At 49.1% G+C, this 15917-nt stretch overlaps 1 protein-coding gene across 1 annotated transcript in view; it reads left to right on the forward strand.

Moving 5' to 3' along the window:
* Positions 1-15917, forward strand: part of LOC119978360 (leucine-rich repeat-containing G-protein coupled receptor 6-like) — a 294338-nt gene that overhangs the window by 237327 nt on the left and 41094 nt on the right. Inside the window, 1 exon segment of the mRNA XM_038819949.1 lies at positions 14187-14255. Coding sequence (XP_038675877.1) covers positions 14187-14255 — 69 coding nt within the window.

Below are 15917 nucleotides of genomic sequence, written 5' to 3' on the forward strand. Positions count from 1 at the left end.
GTAGGTTTGCGGATGATACGAAAATTGGTGAGGTGGAAAATAGTGAGGAGGATAGCCTTTGATGACAGGAGGATATTGACGAGCTGGTCAGATGGGCTAGTCGGTGGCAAATGGAATTCAATCCAAATAAGTGTGAGGTGATGCACCTGGAAAGGACAAACAAAGGAAGGAAATACATGATAATTAGCAGGACCCTGGGAAGGATCAGAGGGACCTTGGTGTGCATGCACACCTGTCCCTTAAGGTAGCAGAGCAGGTGGATACAGGGTTAAGAAGGTGTACGTGATACTTGCCTTTATTAGCTGAAGCATTGAGTTTATGAGCAGGGAGGTTATGCTGGAACTGAATAAAACATTGGTTGGGCCACAACTAGAGTATTGTGTGCAATTCTGGAATCCATATTATAGGAGGGATGTGATAGCACTGGAAAGGATGCAGAGGAGATTTACCAGGATGTTTCCTGGGCTGAGAGTTTCAGTTATGAAGAGAGATTGGATGGAGTTGGATTGTTTTCCTTGGAACAGAGGAGACTGAGGGGGGTTATGATTGAGATGGCTAAAGATGTATATGAGGGGCATAGATATAATAGACAGGAAGAAACACTTCCCCTTGGTGGTAGGATCAGTGACAAGGGGGCATAGATATAAGGTAAGGGGCAGGAGGTTTAGAGGGGATGTGAGGAAAAGCCTTTTTGCCCAGAGGGTGGTGGGAATGTGGAACTCGCTGCCTGAAAGGGTGGTGGAGGCACCTCATATCATTTCAGAAGTATTTAGATGTGCATTTGCGAGCCCAAGGCATACAAGGCTATGGACAAATTGCTGGGAAATAGGGTTAGACCGGCACAGACTTCGATGGTCGAAAGGGCCTTTTCTGTGCTATAGACCTCTGAGTTTATGGCTCTAAATGTCACCCTGGCGAGGTCTCACTGGGAAGGCCATTAGTTCCCGGGCGCTGGATGTAATGGAAGGCTGCGGGTTCATGTACGACATTTTGAAAAATAAATAAGTAATTTTTAAAAATCAATGTTAATAACAATCCTAGTTTTTAAAAGCTGTTGAATTACTTTAAGGCATACAGATGCCAAGATTCTGTTTTAATTCCAACTCTGGGCATAGGCGGATGATGTGATTATGTGGGTGCTCTGATGGTCTTACCAAGGACCATAGTCACGTTAATGATTGGGCCTTGTTTTAATAGGCACAGTGAGCTGGGGCAGCAGAATCTGTACTAATCTTTGGGGAGGATGAGGCAAAATTTGGCAGTTGTTAAACAGAGCAAAATCAGGAACAAGGATTTATGGTGGGGAACGGGGGCAGTGAGATCAGACGATCATGCAGGGGAGAACAGGGAGGCTGTCAGCAAGTGGAACATTTTTGTGGTTTTAAGAGGAGCATTGCTCTGAAACAAAATGGAAATTTTGCCGGTATCTGCTCGTGGTATCAATGAGCAGAGAGTGCGCAGCACATACTCTCGCCCTGAGCTACCTGAAATTTACATTCGGACCCTATCTTTGCCATAGTACCTCAACTCGACTATGAGGATAAGCCACCTTGTACAGGTCTCAAACAAAATGGTGGCAGCGGAATATGGTTGGTAAATTTAGCCTTGTAATTTCCAGAGTGCGTCTTCCACGCTCCCATCTGGCTGAGACCCTTCTTCAGATAATTAACTTCATTGGATTAAATGTACACAAAGGCCAATAAGTAGTATCAGATCACCTTTCATAAAAGAAAATTCTCTTAACATCAAGTCACGATTGGTTTTGTCTATTATGTTTTTCACAGTTACACTTCTGTAAAATTAAATTATACCGAGAGTTGACTATGCTTTTGATGACTACCAAACTATGCACTGCAATTTTTGCTCTATAACCTAAGAGATAAATTACGTTGTGTGACCAGAATGACTAAATCTGTACAATAAAGAATTTAAAGCAACTGGCACTATTTTTCAAACACGATTCACCTCTAATGCAATAGGTTTGCCGTATTAATAGTGAATTTGGCAAGCACTGCAAAAGTTTATTAAAAGCATCTGTTGTCTATTGTGTACAGGAGTCTATCTATGACAAATACTACAGCCACTATCAAAGATTTTTTTTAAATCAGCAGAGCACTGATTTTAAAATGAAAGCTTTGATGTTTCAATGATTATAGCTAATGATTAAATCTTGTGAATGAACAGGATTTAAAATAAAGAAATAAAGGATTCAGTGAATACAATGAACCAGTGTAGTGCGTGCACCATCATTCTCACCATTTTAAACCTCTGCTAATTCACACACAGAAGTAAATTTTTCCATCGATATTTTTGCCCAAAGAGGAAGCTAACTATTTGAAGCTATTATAGGTAAATGTCATCGTGCATAGCCCGAGGGTAGCATCAACTTTTGTCCCTTTCTTGATAGCCCGAAAGACTACTTAATTATTAAATTTGATAGCCTAGGGAAAGCGTGTGTAACTTGAAGCACCCCCATTATAAACGTATACTCCACCTTCAATATAAAATGGCCCTTGGGAATCGAGCAATTCCTATCGGAGAATTAACTTTTTTCAGCAGGTTTGCATAATAATCATATTTCAAATACAAGACATTCAGGAGTGAAAGTCTTGTGAGAAAAACTGAGTTTCACACAGGGAGGTGAAATGTAATTATTGGCACTGTATGTATATCTTAAATTGCCAACTGCATGAATAATGGCAACAGGTTATTAGAAAATGTAGATTGAAGTGGAAATCCACTTTTATTGTGGAACTCCATGTGGTGGAACGATGCAGCAAGGTCATCCATGTTTGAAATGTTGTAACCCCACTATTTATTAATACCTTTAAGAACCGGATGAAGCCCCTTCACAGGTGTGAGCATAGTTGTAAAAGTGTACGATGTGGCTTAAGATTCATCAATTATTGCTTATCCTGCACACCCAAAGGAAATGAGGACCTCCTCTATCCATCCCCACTGCCCATATCTGGAATTACTAAACACTTTAGAGGTAGAACAAGCCTATAGAATTTACTGGAAAATGCTGATGTTCAAATATTTTCATAGAATCATAGAATCTCTACAGTGCAGAAGGAGGCCATTCAATCAATCGTGTCTGCACCGACCCTCTGAGAGAGCACCCTACTGAGGCCCACACCCCCGCCCTATCCCCATAACTCCATCTAACCTGCACATCCCTGGACACTAAGGGGCAATTTAGTAATGGCCAATCCATCTAAGATGCACATCTTTGGACTGTGGGAGGAAACCAGAGCACCCGGAGGAAACCGGTGCAGACACTGGGAGAAAGTGCAAACTCCACACAGACAGTCATTCAAGGCCAGAATTGAACTTGGGTCCCTGGTTCTGTGGAGCAGTAGTGAAAACCGCTACGCCGCTCCATGATGGGGCAGGATGTTGCAGCGTCCATAGTAAGCATTCTGTCAATGTTATATGAGCATCCAGAACTCTGCTGCCACAGACCTGCTTGCTGATGACCCTATTTTTGACGACCTACATCGACTCGCAGTCTACCTGTGTTCACAGCTTTTTTTTTCTGTTAAGGAAACCTATTGCCTGGGAGTCTTTGATTAGCTGGTTAATATGAATCTCTTTTTTTTTAAATGTCACTGACAGAATGTTGCAATGGATTGGCTCGAATCTAGATGGCTATTTGGGTGCTTGAAATGTAAACACTTTCATAAACATTGGGGGCGGTCTGCAGCCTGCTTTAGCCACCAGCAAGAACGGCGCAGTGGGCGCAAAATATGGCGAGTATCTGGAAACCCAATTCTCACCAGTGCGATCGCATTTCCCGATTTTCCAAGCCCCAAGCTGGGGTCAGAAACCTCAAATACATCAATATATCATGTGTGAACCCTCCCTCCAGAACTCCCCCCTCACTGAATATTCATCTGGTGTCGACGTGACATCACACCATGACAGCCCATACAGCTGCATATAACTAGAATCTGCCGATCCCATCTCCGAGGGGGAAATCAGAGTGAGCGCTCAGGTTGCCATCAACGTCCAGGGGGTTCCAATTGCCTAGTGACACTGCAGAGGATGCAGGGGACCAGATATTGGCCGGGGTTAACCTCGGCATCTCATGGGTGGGTGGGGGTGTTCTTGTCGCTCGCAGGTCTTATTGGTCCTTCACAGCTCCAGGGTCCCAGTTTCGATTCCGGCTTGGGTCACTGTCTGTGCGGAGTCTGCACATCCTCCCCGTGTATGCGTGGGTTGCCTGCGGGTGCTCCGTTTCCTCCCACAGTCACAAAGATGTGCAGGTTAGGTGGATTGGCCTGATAAATTGCCTTTAGTGTCCAAAATTGCCCTTAGTGTTGGGTGGAGTTTACTGGGTTAGGGGTTTGGGTGGAGGTTTTGACCTTGGGTAGGGTGCTCTTTCCAGGAAGCCGGTGCAGACTCGATGGGCCGAATGGCCTCCTTCTGCACTGTAAATTCTAAATTCTATATCTGTGAGCCCCTAGCTTTAAAGGGATCTGGCGGCTGGTTTTCAGGCATCATTTCCTGTGTTCTCCTTGCTGGTCTTGTAATGACATCACCACTGAGGGATTGCCCTTTCAGAGTGGCAACTTGGAACTGGGTGGCAGCAGGTGAATCCCAGGGTCACCACGAGGGGCCGACTGTGAGGTCTCTGAGTGGGGGTCACGTGAGATTCCGCGCTGCATTGGCAGAGTTGAGGACTCTGACAAGGGGTGGTTTCCTTGAGGGCTGAAGACCCGCACACAAGGGGGAGGATGAGTGCGGTCGAATGAACCCCCACACTCAGGCTGCATTTTTAAGCCTGAGGGCAGATGCTCTCTTCCTTCTCGTTTTTTTTTAGAGAATCATGGAGCAAGTCGAACTGGTAATTCTTTAGATTGCTATCGAGCAGCAGCAGCAACATTGTTGCGCCACTGCACACGGCCAGGACCAATGCTCTGCAGAGGCGGGGGAGGCAGGGCCCTCTGATCTTCTGGGAGCAGGGCCTGAACCTCGGAGGAGACACTACCGGCCATGGGTATAGCACCGTAGAACTTCCATCTCCAGATGTCAGAGATCCAGTGCCAAAGAAGACGGCATCTGTCATGGGGGATGGTGTACCACCTGTGCCAGGTGTTGCCAAAGTTGGCACCACATGGACTGGGAGGTCACCCCTTGCCTGTGGTCCTGAAAGTAACTGCTGCTCCGAACGTCTATGCCAGAGGCTCATTTCAACGATGCATTGGTGACCTGGGCAGAACCTCCCAGTCTGCCGCGCACAAGACAGAAAGGAGGTCACACATGTACATCAATTTGGACTGGGACCAGGCGAGCCAAGACGCCAGGGCTATGGTGGAGAGTATTATCGACTGCACCCTCATGGGGGGATGGGGCACAATTTGTGATCTGCAAGGGATTCCACTCCCTCAATACCCAGATGGTCTGTGATCATACAATGCGCATCATGCAAGTCATAGATAATAGAATCCCTCTGGTGCAGAAGGAGGCCATTCGGCCCTGTGCTTGTACCCACGGAGTGTCCATAATAGTTACATCTTGCCGCACTCGCAAATCCCAGCTATTTTTTAGGTGAGCAATGCTGGAGGAATAGTACCTTGTGAACAAAGGATACACCCTCAGGAGGTGGCTCATAACGCCAGTCTGGAGGCTATAAACACCCGCTGAGACTCGCTACAACGAGACTCATGTGTCAACGTGTGTGCCGCTCGAGCATGCGATTGGCTTACTCAACATGTGGATCCGGTGACTGGAACGGTCGGGGAGGGGGAAGGAGGCGGGGGAGAGTCCTCCAATACAGCCCCCAGAGGGTGTCATGCATCATAATGGTCTGCGGTTCTTTGCACAACTTGGCACTGAAGCGGATCGAGCAGCTGGACTAGGAGGAAATGGAGGAGTGCCACATCTCCTCAGAAGAGGAGGATGTTGTGGGAGGATGGTGAGGAGCAATCCAGGGAGGAAGCTGAACCATGCAGCAGATACCGCCCACCATGGAGTTGACATCGTGCACCAAGGTCTTTACTGTGGATGCCACCCTCGCAGTATTGACCTCTTGCGTAGGAGTGACAGCACCATCTCCTCAGACAGAAGGTGATGGGACTCCTTCAGTTGGCCTTGCAGTCCGAGGAGGGATGCTGACATCCCTTCCTTTTTATTTAAATTTAAAGTACCTAATTATTTTTTTCCAATTAAGGGGCAAATTAGCAAGGCTACTCCACCGACCCTGCACATCCTTTTGGGTTGTTGGGGTGAAACCCATGCAGACACGGGAAAATGTGCAAACTCCACACGGACAGTGACCCAGGGCCGGGATTCTGCTCCAGCATGACTCTGGCAGGTTGTGCTCTCTCATGCCAGCTGTGCTTGAGTTGGCCCTGCAATGTGCAGATGGGGAGAATGTTGGTGGGACTCCTGCCAGGTCAGATGGTGATGAAGTCTGGCATCCGTGGGAATGGGGATGTGAGGTGCAGATTATCTGATGGAGGGACCATGAGTATGGGCCGAGGGGGGGCGGGGTGGAAGTGGGGTAGTGCAACATGGCAACATGACAAGTGTTGGAACCCCATGATGTGGCTGTGTGAGAGATCACTATGCAGGTGTGATAGATGTGTTACGGGTGCAACGGGAGAGATGAGGAGACAGACTCACACTGGATGCCCGAAGAAGATCATTCACCTCCTTTTGGTACCATGGCCCTGTCCTCTTATAGAGGGAGCTGGCACTCACTATCTTGACCAAAGCCTCCCAGGTGGGGTTGATGGCCTTGCTTACTGGAAGTCTGGCCGATTGCAGGCCTCTGCAGGACGCCATGCAGAATTTTTGCGAGGGCTCCCTCTGTGAAACTCAATGCTGTCTTCCTGGCGGCCATCCCTCTGACTTGACTCGGAACAAGTTCTGGGGACGCGTTTGAAAGGAGCGCCTCACTAATTACAGAGGTCAACTTTTCTGGGGGCGAACGAATCAGGAAGGCCACCACGAGCGTGGCGTGAAACATGTGGAAAGAACATGATTTTATCAAAGAGGCTGAATATATAGCATGCTTCCCCACCATCGGCGCCAGTGGTATTCTCACTGACATTCTCGCCTGAACCGACATTTTGAAAAAGCATTGGAAAATTCATCCCATTGAAAATATATTCCCGTGAAACAACACAATGAAGTACAATTAATTTCTACATTTGCTTGCTGGTTTGCAAATGACTATTTCCCCCTAGTTTTGATACCTGTACCAAATACATCGGGGCCAAGGGCAGGATTTTCCAGACCTTCCACTTGACTGACTCCCCCACCTATGGTGGGTTCACCCGCAGCGAGACGCATAAACTATGAAAAAACCATATCCTGCCGGCAGCCAATGCTGGGCCACCTCCGCCATCAGAAAACAGGCATGTTTGCAGACAAGAGGGGTTAGGTTTTATGTAAAGAAAGTCGAGACAATGGAATCACCCAGTAACTGGATGCCCTAGTATTAAATAACTTTAAGTAACTGATTAAAAATCTTATCATATATCCTGTTCAATATGCTTATCATTTCCTCGGCTAAACATTTGGAATGTATCATGTAAGATTTGGTGTAAGCTATTATGCTTGCGCCTTTAATTCAACAGAGATCCTATTGAATCCTTGGGCCTGGCTGGATTCTCCGATCGCCAACACCGAAATCGCGTTCGGTGAAAGGCCAGAGAATCACATTTCCCAACTGAATCGGGGGCTGCGCCACTTGCACGGTGTACCGCCCCCTCCAAAGCAACGTGCTCACAGAGTGTGCCACGCCACGTGTCAACGGCTTCTGGCCATTGCCTGGGGCCCGCCCCCGATGCTCCATCCCTAACCGGCCGGGTTCCCGACAATGCGGGCCACGTGTGGTCTCATCCGTCGGGAACTCAACGTGGTGGCCGTGGACTCAGTCCAGCGCTTCCACAGACAGGGTAGGGCCGATTCGCAGGCAGGGGTGACATTATCCGGCTGGGGTACTGTGGTGGGACGGTCCGGGGGGGCAGGAGCCGTCTGAAGGGGGGAGCAATTTGGCAGGCGCGGTTCCACACTGACCTCCGCCATGAAGGCACAGCGCGGCCAGCTGCAGGCGACCACCAGTGCGCATGCGCGACCACTGACCCGGCAATTGCTCCGGTCAATAAATCGGCATGTTGGAGCTCAGGGGTAAAATGCCGTTGTTCCCATTCCGGCGTGAGGACATAGCCCAGAATAGGTGAACTCCAGCCCCTACATTGAAAAATAGTTCTGAGCCATCAGGGGAAACATCCAGGTTTGTAGTGGCACGGAAGACCACCAAAGGTAAAAGAGTAAATGGGGTCCTTCTGTGATCCTGGCGACTCCATTGAGGAACAAAGCTCCGAAGGAACATAAAGTCAAGGAAATGGAAGCTTGCAGCATTTTTTTTGTACATTGATATATCGACAGAATAACGTGGGCTGAGCATACCTATTTTCCAGAGTTGAGCCATCAGCGACCCAGGTTAAAATGTGCCAGGGGCGGTACCGTCAAATCCCAGAGTGACACACTCTGACTAACTCAGCCACTTCTTAAGTCGTCACCTGGTCCTTACAACCCTCAAGTGAGTCCTCCTGACAGCATTAAACCCACAATCGGCTTTTAAACTTTATAAGATGCGCAAGCCACCCTTGACCTCTTGTATCGGGACCCTCCTAGCCCTCTCAACGTTCAGGGGAGATGGGATCGTTGTTATTGGGATTGACATATTTGTTGCTGATTATTGTTTATTGTTGGTGGGTGTAAATTTGGGAGAAAATGTGAAAAAGGAGGAGAATAAAAAAATATTTTAAAAAATTTTAAATGCCAAGGGCAAGATTCTCCGATCCTGGAAGCAGGTCGTAGAATCGGCGGGGTGGGGCGCGAACCACGAAACGCCGCTCCGCTCACCGGTCCACCGAGTCTCTGTTCACCGGAGAATCGGCACCAATGGTCGCTACGGCGCCAGGCGGGGGCCGCTCAACATGGCCCCACCCCACGCAGTCTCTGTGCTCGACGGGCAGAATGCCCGCCGAGTTCGGCCGAGTCTTGCCGGCGCCGTTCACAGGGGTGTGGTCCTACCCGGCAGGACGGCTTCAACGCTTAGCCCCAGGATCGGAGAATCCCACCCCAGATTGCGAAACCACCCCTGGAGGAATAAATGTGGTAAATTGAGAAGCAATGATCCATTTACACCTAGGGACCAAATTTCTGCTTGTGCCATGTGTAAAAAATAAAATTTCTAAACATGATAGCATAGGGGCCACTTATCCCCCACCCACAACCGACTAGTTTTAAAAAATATATATTTTATTCTCCTCCTTTTCACATTTTCCTCCCAAATTTACACCCACAATGAACAACAATCAGTACGAATGCAAGGCCATCCCCATAACCAATACAACGATCCCAGCCTCCCACCAAAACCGCCAAATATTAGTTTGCATGTTAACATAAACAAATGACAAAAGGAATCAGGAATTGCCCAAAGTCACCATTAACACATACAGTCCCCCTCCTCCAACCCTCCCAGCCCCTGCCCAATGTTCGATGTAATCCAGTTCTCCAAAGTGCATAATGATTAACGCCCATGTATTGTAGAACCCCTCCATTCTTCCCCTCAGTTCAAATTTGACCTTCTCAAGAGTCAAGAATTCCAGCAGGACCCCCCTGCCACGCCAGGGCACAGGGCGGAGAGGTTGTTCTCCATTCTAACAGGATCTGCCTTCAGACGATCAACGAGGCGAAGGCTACAACATCTGCCTCCATATCCGTTTCCAACCCCGGCTGGTCTGACACCCTGAATATGGCCTCCCGAGGGCCTGGGTCCAGTTTCACGTGCACCACTTTAGAGATTACCCTAAAATCTCCTTCCAAAAATCCTCAGGTTTTGGACAGGACCAAAACATATGAATGTGATTTGCGCCCCCCCCCTCCCCCCCCCCCCCCACCCCCCCCCCCCCCTCCCCCCCCCCCCCCTCCCCCCCCCCACCCCCCCCCCCCCTCCCCCCCCCCCTCCCCCCCCCCCCCCTCTCCCCCCCCCCCTCCCCCCCCCCCCCTCCCCCCTCCCCCCCCCCCTCCCCCCCCCCCCTCCCCCCTCCCCCCCCCCCCCCTCCCCCCCCCCCCCCTCCCCCCCCCCCTCCCCCCCCCTCCCCCCCCCACCCCCCACCCCCCCCCTCCCCCCCCCCTCCCCCCCCCACCCCCCCCACCCCCCCCCCTCCCCCCCCCCCCACCCCCCACCCCCCCCCTCCCCCCCCCCCCCCCTCCTCCCCCCCCCCCCCCACCCCCCCCCTCCCCCACCCCCCCCCTCCCCCCCCCCCTCCCACCCCCCCCCCCCCCCCCCTCCCCCCCCCCTCCCCCCCCCACCCCCCCCCTCCCCCCCCCACCCCCCCCCCTCCCCCCCCCACCCCCCCCCCTCCCCCCCCCACCCCCCCCCCCCTCCCCCCCCCCACCCCCCCCTCCACCCCCACCCCCCCCTCCCCCCCCCCCCCCCCCTCCCCCCCCCCACCCCCCCTCCCCTCCCCCCCCACCCCCCCTCCCCCCCCCCACCCCCCCTCCCCCCCCACCCCCCCTCCCCCCCCACCCCCCCCTCCCCCCCCCACCCCCCCCCACCCCCCCCAACCCCCCAACCCCCCCACCCCCCCCCCCACCCCCCAACCCCCCCCACCCCCCCCCCACCCCCCCCCACAACCCCCCCCCACCCCCCCCACCCCACCCCCACCCCCACCCCCCCCCACCCCCCCCCCACCCCCCCCCCCCCCCCACCCCCTCCCCCTCACCCCCCCACCCCCCCCCCCACCCCCACCCCACCCCCACCCCCCCACCCCCCCCACCCCCTCCCCCCCCACCCCCTCCCCCCCACCCCCCCCACCCCCCACCCCCCACCCCCCCAACCCCCCCACCACCCCCCCCAACCCAACCCCCCCACCCCCCAACCCAACCCCCCCCCACCCCCCCCACCACCCCCCCCCCCACCCCCCCCCCCCCACCCCACCCCCCACCCCCCCCACCCCCCCCCCAACCCCCCCCCACCCCCACCCCCACCCCCCCCCCACCCCCCCCCCCCCCCACCCCCACCCCCCCCCCCCCCCACCCCCCCATAATGCTCACATACATATTCTACCCCTTCAAGGAGGTAGAATATGTGGCTTATTCTCGAACTTGTACGGTGTGCTCTATATACCACCTTCAGCTGTATCAGCCCCAACCTCGCACAGGATATGGAGGCATTCATCCTCCAGAGCACCTCACACCAGAACCCCTCCTCCATACTCTCTCCCAACTCTAACCGACTAGTTTTAAAAGAAACAGAATTGATTGTGGAAAGGTGGCAAATTGCAATGGCTTGGAGGTCCTTGGAAAGATTAAATTAGAGTAGGAGATAATGCAATAAGTCTGAAATGCATTTGAAAACTTACACAAACTGCAGGAAGGGCTCATAAATAACCCACAAGTGTTGTCAATGCTACAGACAAAATTGTGGTACTAGCACTGCTGTTACATGGGTTTTATATCAGGACATGTTTAGAAGTTTCCCAACTATTTTTGTCCCTTCCATAAAATAGATGATCTGTCTAATTCAAAGTATTATTTGACATCCTGGCTTCTTTTTCCATTTCCTAACTCGGTGAACACTGCAGGAAAATCCAAGTGCGAATAATAGGCAGGAACAGGATTGGGCTCTGGTCAAATAGTTTACTGACTCTCAGACTTCGATTATAAGTAAAAGTGCTCCACCCCAAGCCTCGTAAGGAAGCCTTTGGCCTCCAATCTATGACCTAACCCCAACAATCAGCTTTCCAGTTCTGATCAACAGCCGATCTGCACACTGGCCCAATCCCCAGTAACTCTCTGCCCTCGTCCAATGGTATGCCTCCTCTCACTCGCACCAGAGGACTTGGAGTTCATGCTCTTCCAAGTACCAAGGACTGTCCCAAGGATCCCTGCCTGTGAGCAGGAACCAACCCAGCAATATAATAAGGCCTTGCTGGGGTCCTTGGTTGACTTGACCTCGCCCCAGCTCCTGGTAATATTGGGGTTAATGCCGGGGCATGCACATGGAAATAGTCATTGAGAAGAGGGGGAGTGCAAGGCATTCATGCACAATATACTAACATGATTTAGCCCCAGAACATCATGTGTGGAGAATGGGGAGCGGTATGGGAATGGGAAATTATGAAGAAATGCATTTTAATGGATGCATGGAAGTTATTTTATTTCTAATTAGTTGCTTGTTTAGTACGATTTAATTCCAATAAAATTTGAAGATAGTCCATTAAATCCCTATGGTTAGCTTGTCCCTAAAATTATTTAGTGCCTTGTTGCATTGTTTTGTTACAGGATGTTAACTACTGAAAGGTTTCAGTAAAATCGAGCTATCTTAAACTCCATGGGGAAAAGATTTGTTCAGCTTGTAACAATTTTTGGGGCCCGGCAGCCTCATGGATTGTTATCTGCATGGAGCTTGTCCTTGATATTATTGAAGAATGTCACACAGGTTATGTGAGCTGTAGAATTCTAGCTGCCCCGTAGAATCAACAGATGTCTATACATCAGCACTAAGAAAATTAATTTCTTTCCCCGGTTTATTCTAAGGAGAGTTCAAGAGTCAAATGTTTTCACAGATATTATAAATGTTTTGATCAGTTTGTGCAATTAGCTTCATAAGTGACATGACTGAAACTTATAACTATCTTGATTACGCAAACTTTCATTATTCAAAGCTTCAATCTGGAATAGGATTTTTTTCCCCATGTTGGGTACCTTTAAGCCAATGGGGGAAAACGGTGAGCATTTGTAAAGTTACTTAACCCTGGCATTTATTAGTAACTTGATAATATACAACTGTTCATTTGACAGACCATTCCTTACTGATAGTTAGTAGCTCACTGGAGTACGAAAAGATTGGACAAATATTGAGTTGACAGGGAAGCGAGCTGATGAACATGGAATAGTATGTTAAGCAATTCAGACCACAGATTATAATAAGTTTACAAAGTGCAATGCATAAGGACCTTGCCTTCAAAAGCATTATTATTTCCCATTCACACTTCATAATATTTTGCAGAATTCCAAACAAAATGGTTAAAATTGTGCTAATACCAATGATGGGGCAGTACAGTAGCATAGTGGGTAGCACGGTTGCTTCACTGCTCCGGGGTCCCAGGTTCGATTCCCGGCTTGGGTCACTATCAGTGCGGAGTCTGCACGTTCTCCCCGTGTCTGCGTGGGTTTCCTCCGGGTGCTCCGGTTTCCTCCCACAGTCCAAGGATGTGCAGGTTAGGTGGATTGGTCGTGCTAGATTGCCCTTAGTGTCCAAAAATGTTGGGTTGGGTGGGGTTACTGGGTTACGGGGATAGGATAGAGATGTGAGCTTAGGTAGGATGCTCTTTCCAAGGACCGGTGCAGACTCAATGGGCTGAATGGCATCCTTCTGCACTGTAAATTCGATGATTCTTCTGCATTGTAAATTCGATGATTCTATGATGCATTTATATCTTTTTGTTTCACTATTTTAAATAAGGCATTTAAATAAGATCCATTTATTTTAACAGTGTTGGCACTTTTGATAAAATTGTAGGAGGAGGGATTTTGCACAAGACTTAATAATATTGTGCCATGCAATTTAAATCCTAAATCTGCTGTCAAAAGATACAATATCAAAAGAAATCCATGCATTAAACAAACTTTCGATTTAAAGAATTTTGGAACACAACTCAGTCATATATTTCTCTATATTTTTCAACCAGATGAATTAAAAAATAGTTTTCCAATCCAAACTTCCATCTCAAAAATAATGTTTTGTTTTAACAGATATTTATAATTGATATAATTGCTGATTGAAAATGGACCATAAGGTTACTCTTATAATGTTTCAAAGACAATGGGTGTAATTTTCCAGCCCTGCCCACCTCCAAGATCGTTCAGTCCCACGGAAAGTTAGTGGACTTTTGGCTAGGCCGCCACACTCTGAGCCGGGTCCTGCTGTTCTCCAGAAAATCTCATCCAATGTATATTTTCTGCTTTATTATCATGTTACATGGTGCAAAGTTTATCTGCAATCTATTGGGCCATGCTACTTTAGTGGGCTGTACAATATTCAAAAATGCATAACACAGCTGTTCTGATAGGTCAGATCAAAACATTTTGTCAGATGTAATAATGGAACCAAATGAAATATTGTTAATGAGGTTTTTGTTTTTACTCTTTGCCAGAGACTTGAATTACAATGACCTGGTTGAATTTCCTGTGGCTATCAGAACTCTGAGCAAGCTTCAAGAACTGTGAGTATCATTTTATCAATTGTAATGAAAAAGTTGCACATGGAACTGCAAAAGTCATCAGTAATTGTATCTCAGAACAGAACATGCATCTCGTCTGTGTAACATTCCCGAAAACAGCAAGAGGGCTTGTACATTCCCAAACAAAGTTGGAATCATGCATGTTCAAATTCTACGTATAAAACATAGAACACAGAACAGTACAGCACAGAACAGGCCCTTCGGCCCTCGATGTTGTGCCGAGCTTTGTCCGAAACCAAGATCAAGCTATCCCACTCCCTGTCATTCTGGTGTGCTCCATGTGCCTATCCAATAACCGCTTGAAAGTTCCTAAAGTGTCCGAATCCACTATCACAGCAGACAGTCCATTCCACACTCTAACCACTCTCTGAGTAAAGAACCTACCTCGAACATTTCTCCTATATCTTCCACCCCGAACCTTATAGTTATGCCCCCCTGTAACAGCTACATCAACCCGAGGAAATAGTCTCTGAATGTCCGCTCTATCTATCCCCTCATCATCTTATAAACCTCTATTAAGTCGCCTCTCATCCTCCTTTGCTCCAATGAGAAAAGCTCTAACTCCCTCAACCTTTCCTCATAAGACCTACCCTCCAATCCAGGCAGCATCCTGGTAAATCTCCTTTGCACCCTTTCCAATGCTTCCACATCCTTCCTATAATGAGGTGACCAGTACTCCACACAATACTCCAAATGTGGTCTCACCAGGGTCCTCTACAGTTGCAGCATAACCCCATGGTTCTTAAACTCAAGCCCCCTGTTAATAAATGCTGACACACTATAGGCCTTCTTCACGGCTCTATCCACTTGAGTTGCAACCTTTAGAGATCTGTGTATACAACATCAACTGCTCTACCTTCATCTACACACTTAATTACCTTCTCAAAGAATTCAATCAAATTTGTGAGGCAAGAATTACCCTTCACGAATCCGTGTTGACTATCCCGGATTAAGCGGCATCTTTCCAAATGGTCATTAAACCTATCCCTCAGGACCCTTTCCATTAACTTGCCGACGACCGAAGTAAGACTAACCGGCCTATAATTACCAGGGTCATTCCTATTCCTTTCTTGAACAGAGGAACAACATTCGCCACTCTCCAGTCCTCTGGCAATATTCCCGTGGACAGTGAGGATCCAAAGATCAAAGCCAAAGGCTCTGCAATCTCATCCCTTGCCTCCCAAAGAATCCTAGGATATATCCCATCTGGCCCAGGGGACTTGTCGACCCTCAGGTTTTTCAAAATTGCTAATACATCTTCCCTCAGAACATCTACCTCCTCCAGCCTACCCACCTGTATCACACTCTCATCCTCAAAAACATAGTCCCTCTCCTTGGTGAACACTGAAGAAAAGCATTCAATGCCTCTCCTATCTCTCCTGACTCCATGCACAAGTTCCCACTACTGTCCTTGACCGGCCCTAACCTCACCCTGTTCATTCTTTTACTTCTCACATAAGAGTAAAAAGCCTTGGGGTTTTCCTTGATCTGACCTGCCCTTTTTTTAGCTCATCCCTTAATAACCATGCATTATGTGATGTAGCGGGGAGACTGACTGAGTTTGAGACTCTTCCCTCAGAGAGGTTCAGGATGGCATTTGTAAACCGTTCACTCTTAAAATCACACACAGAATTAGGTTGCAGC

The sequence above is a fragment of the Scyliorhinus canicula genome, chromosome 15 (genome assembly GCF_902713615.1).
Source record: "Scyliorhinus canicula chromosome 15, sScyCan1.1, whole genome shotgun sequence".
NCBI lineage: Eukaryota > Metazoa > Chordata > Chondrichthyes > Carcharhiniformes > Scyliorhinidae > Scyliorhinus > Scyliorhinus canicula.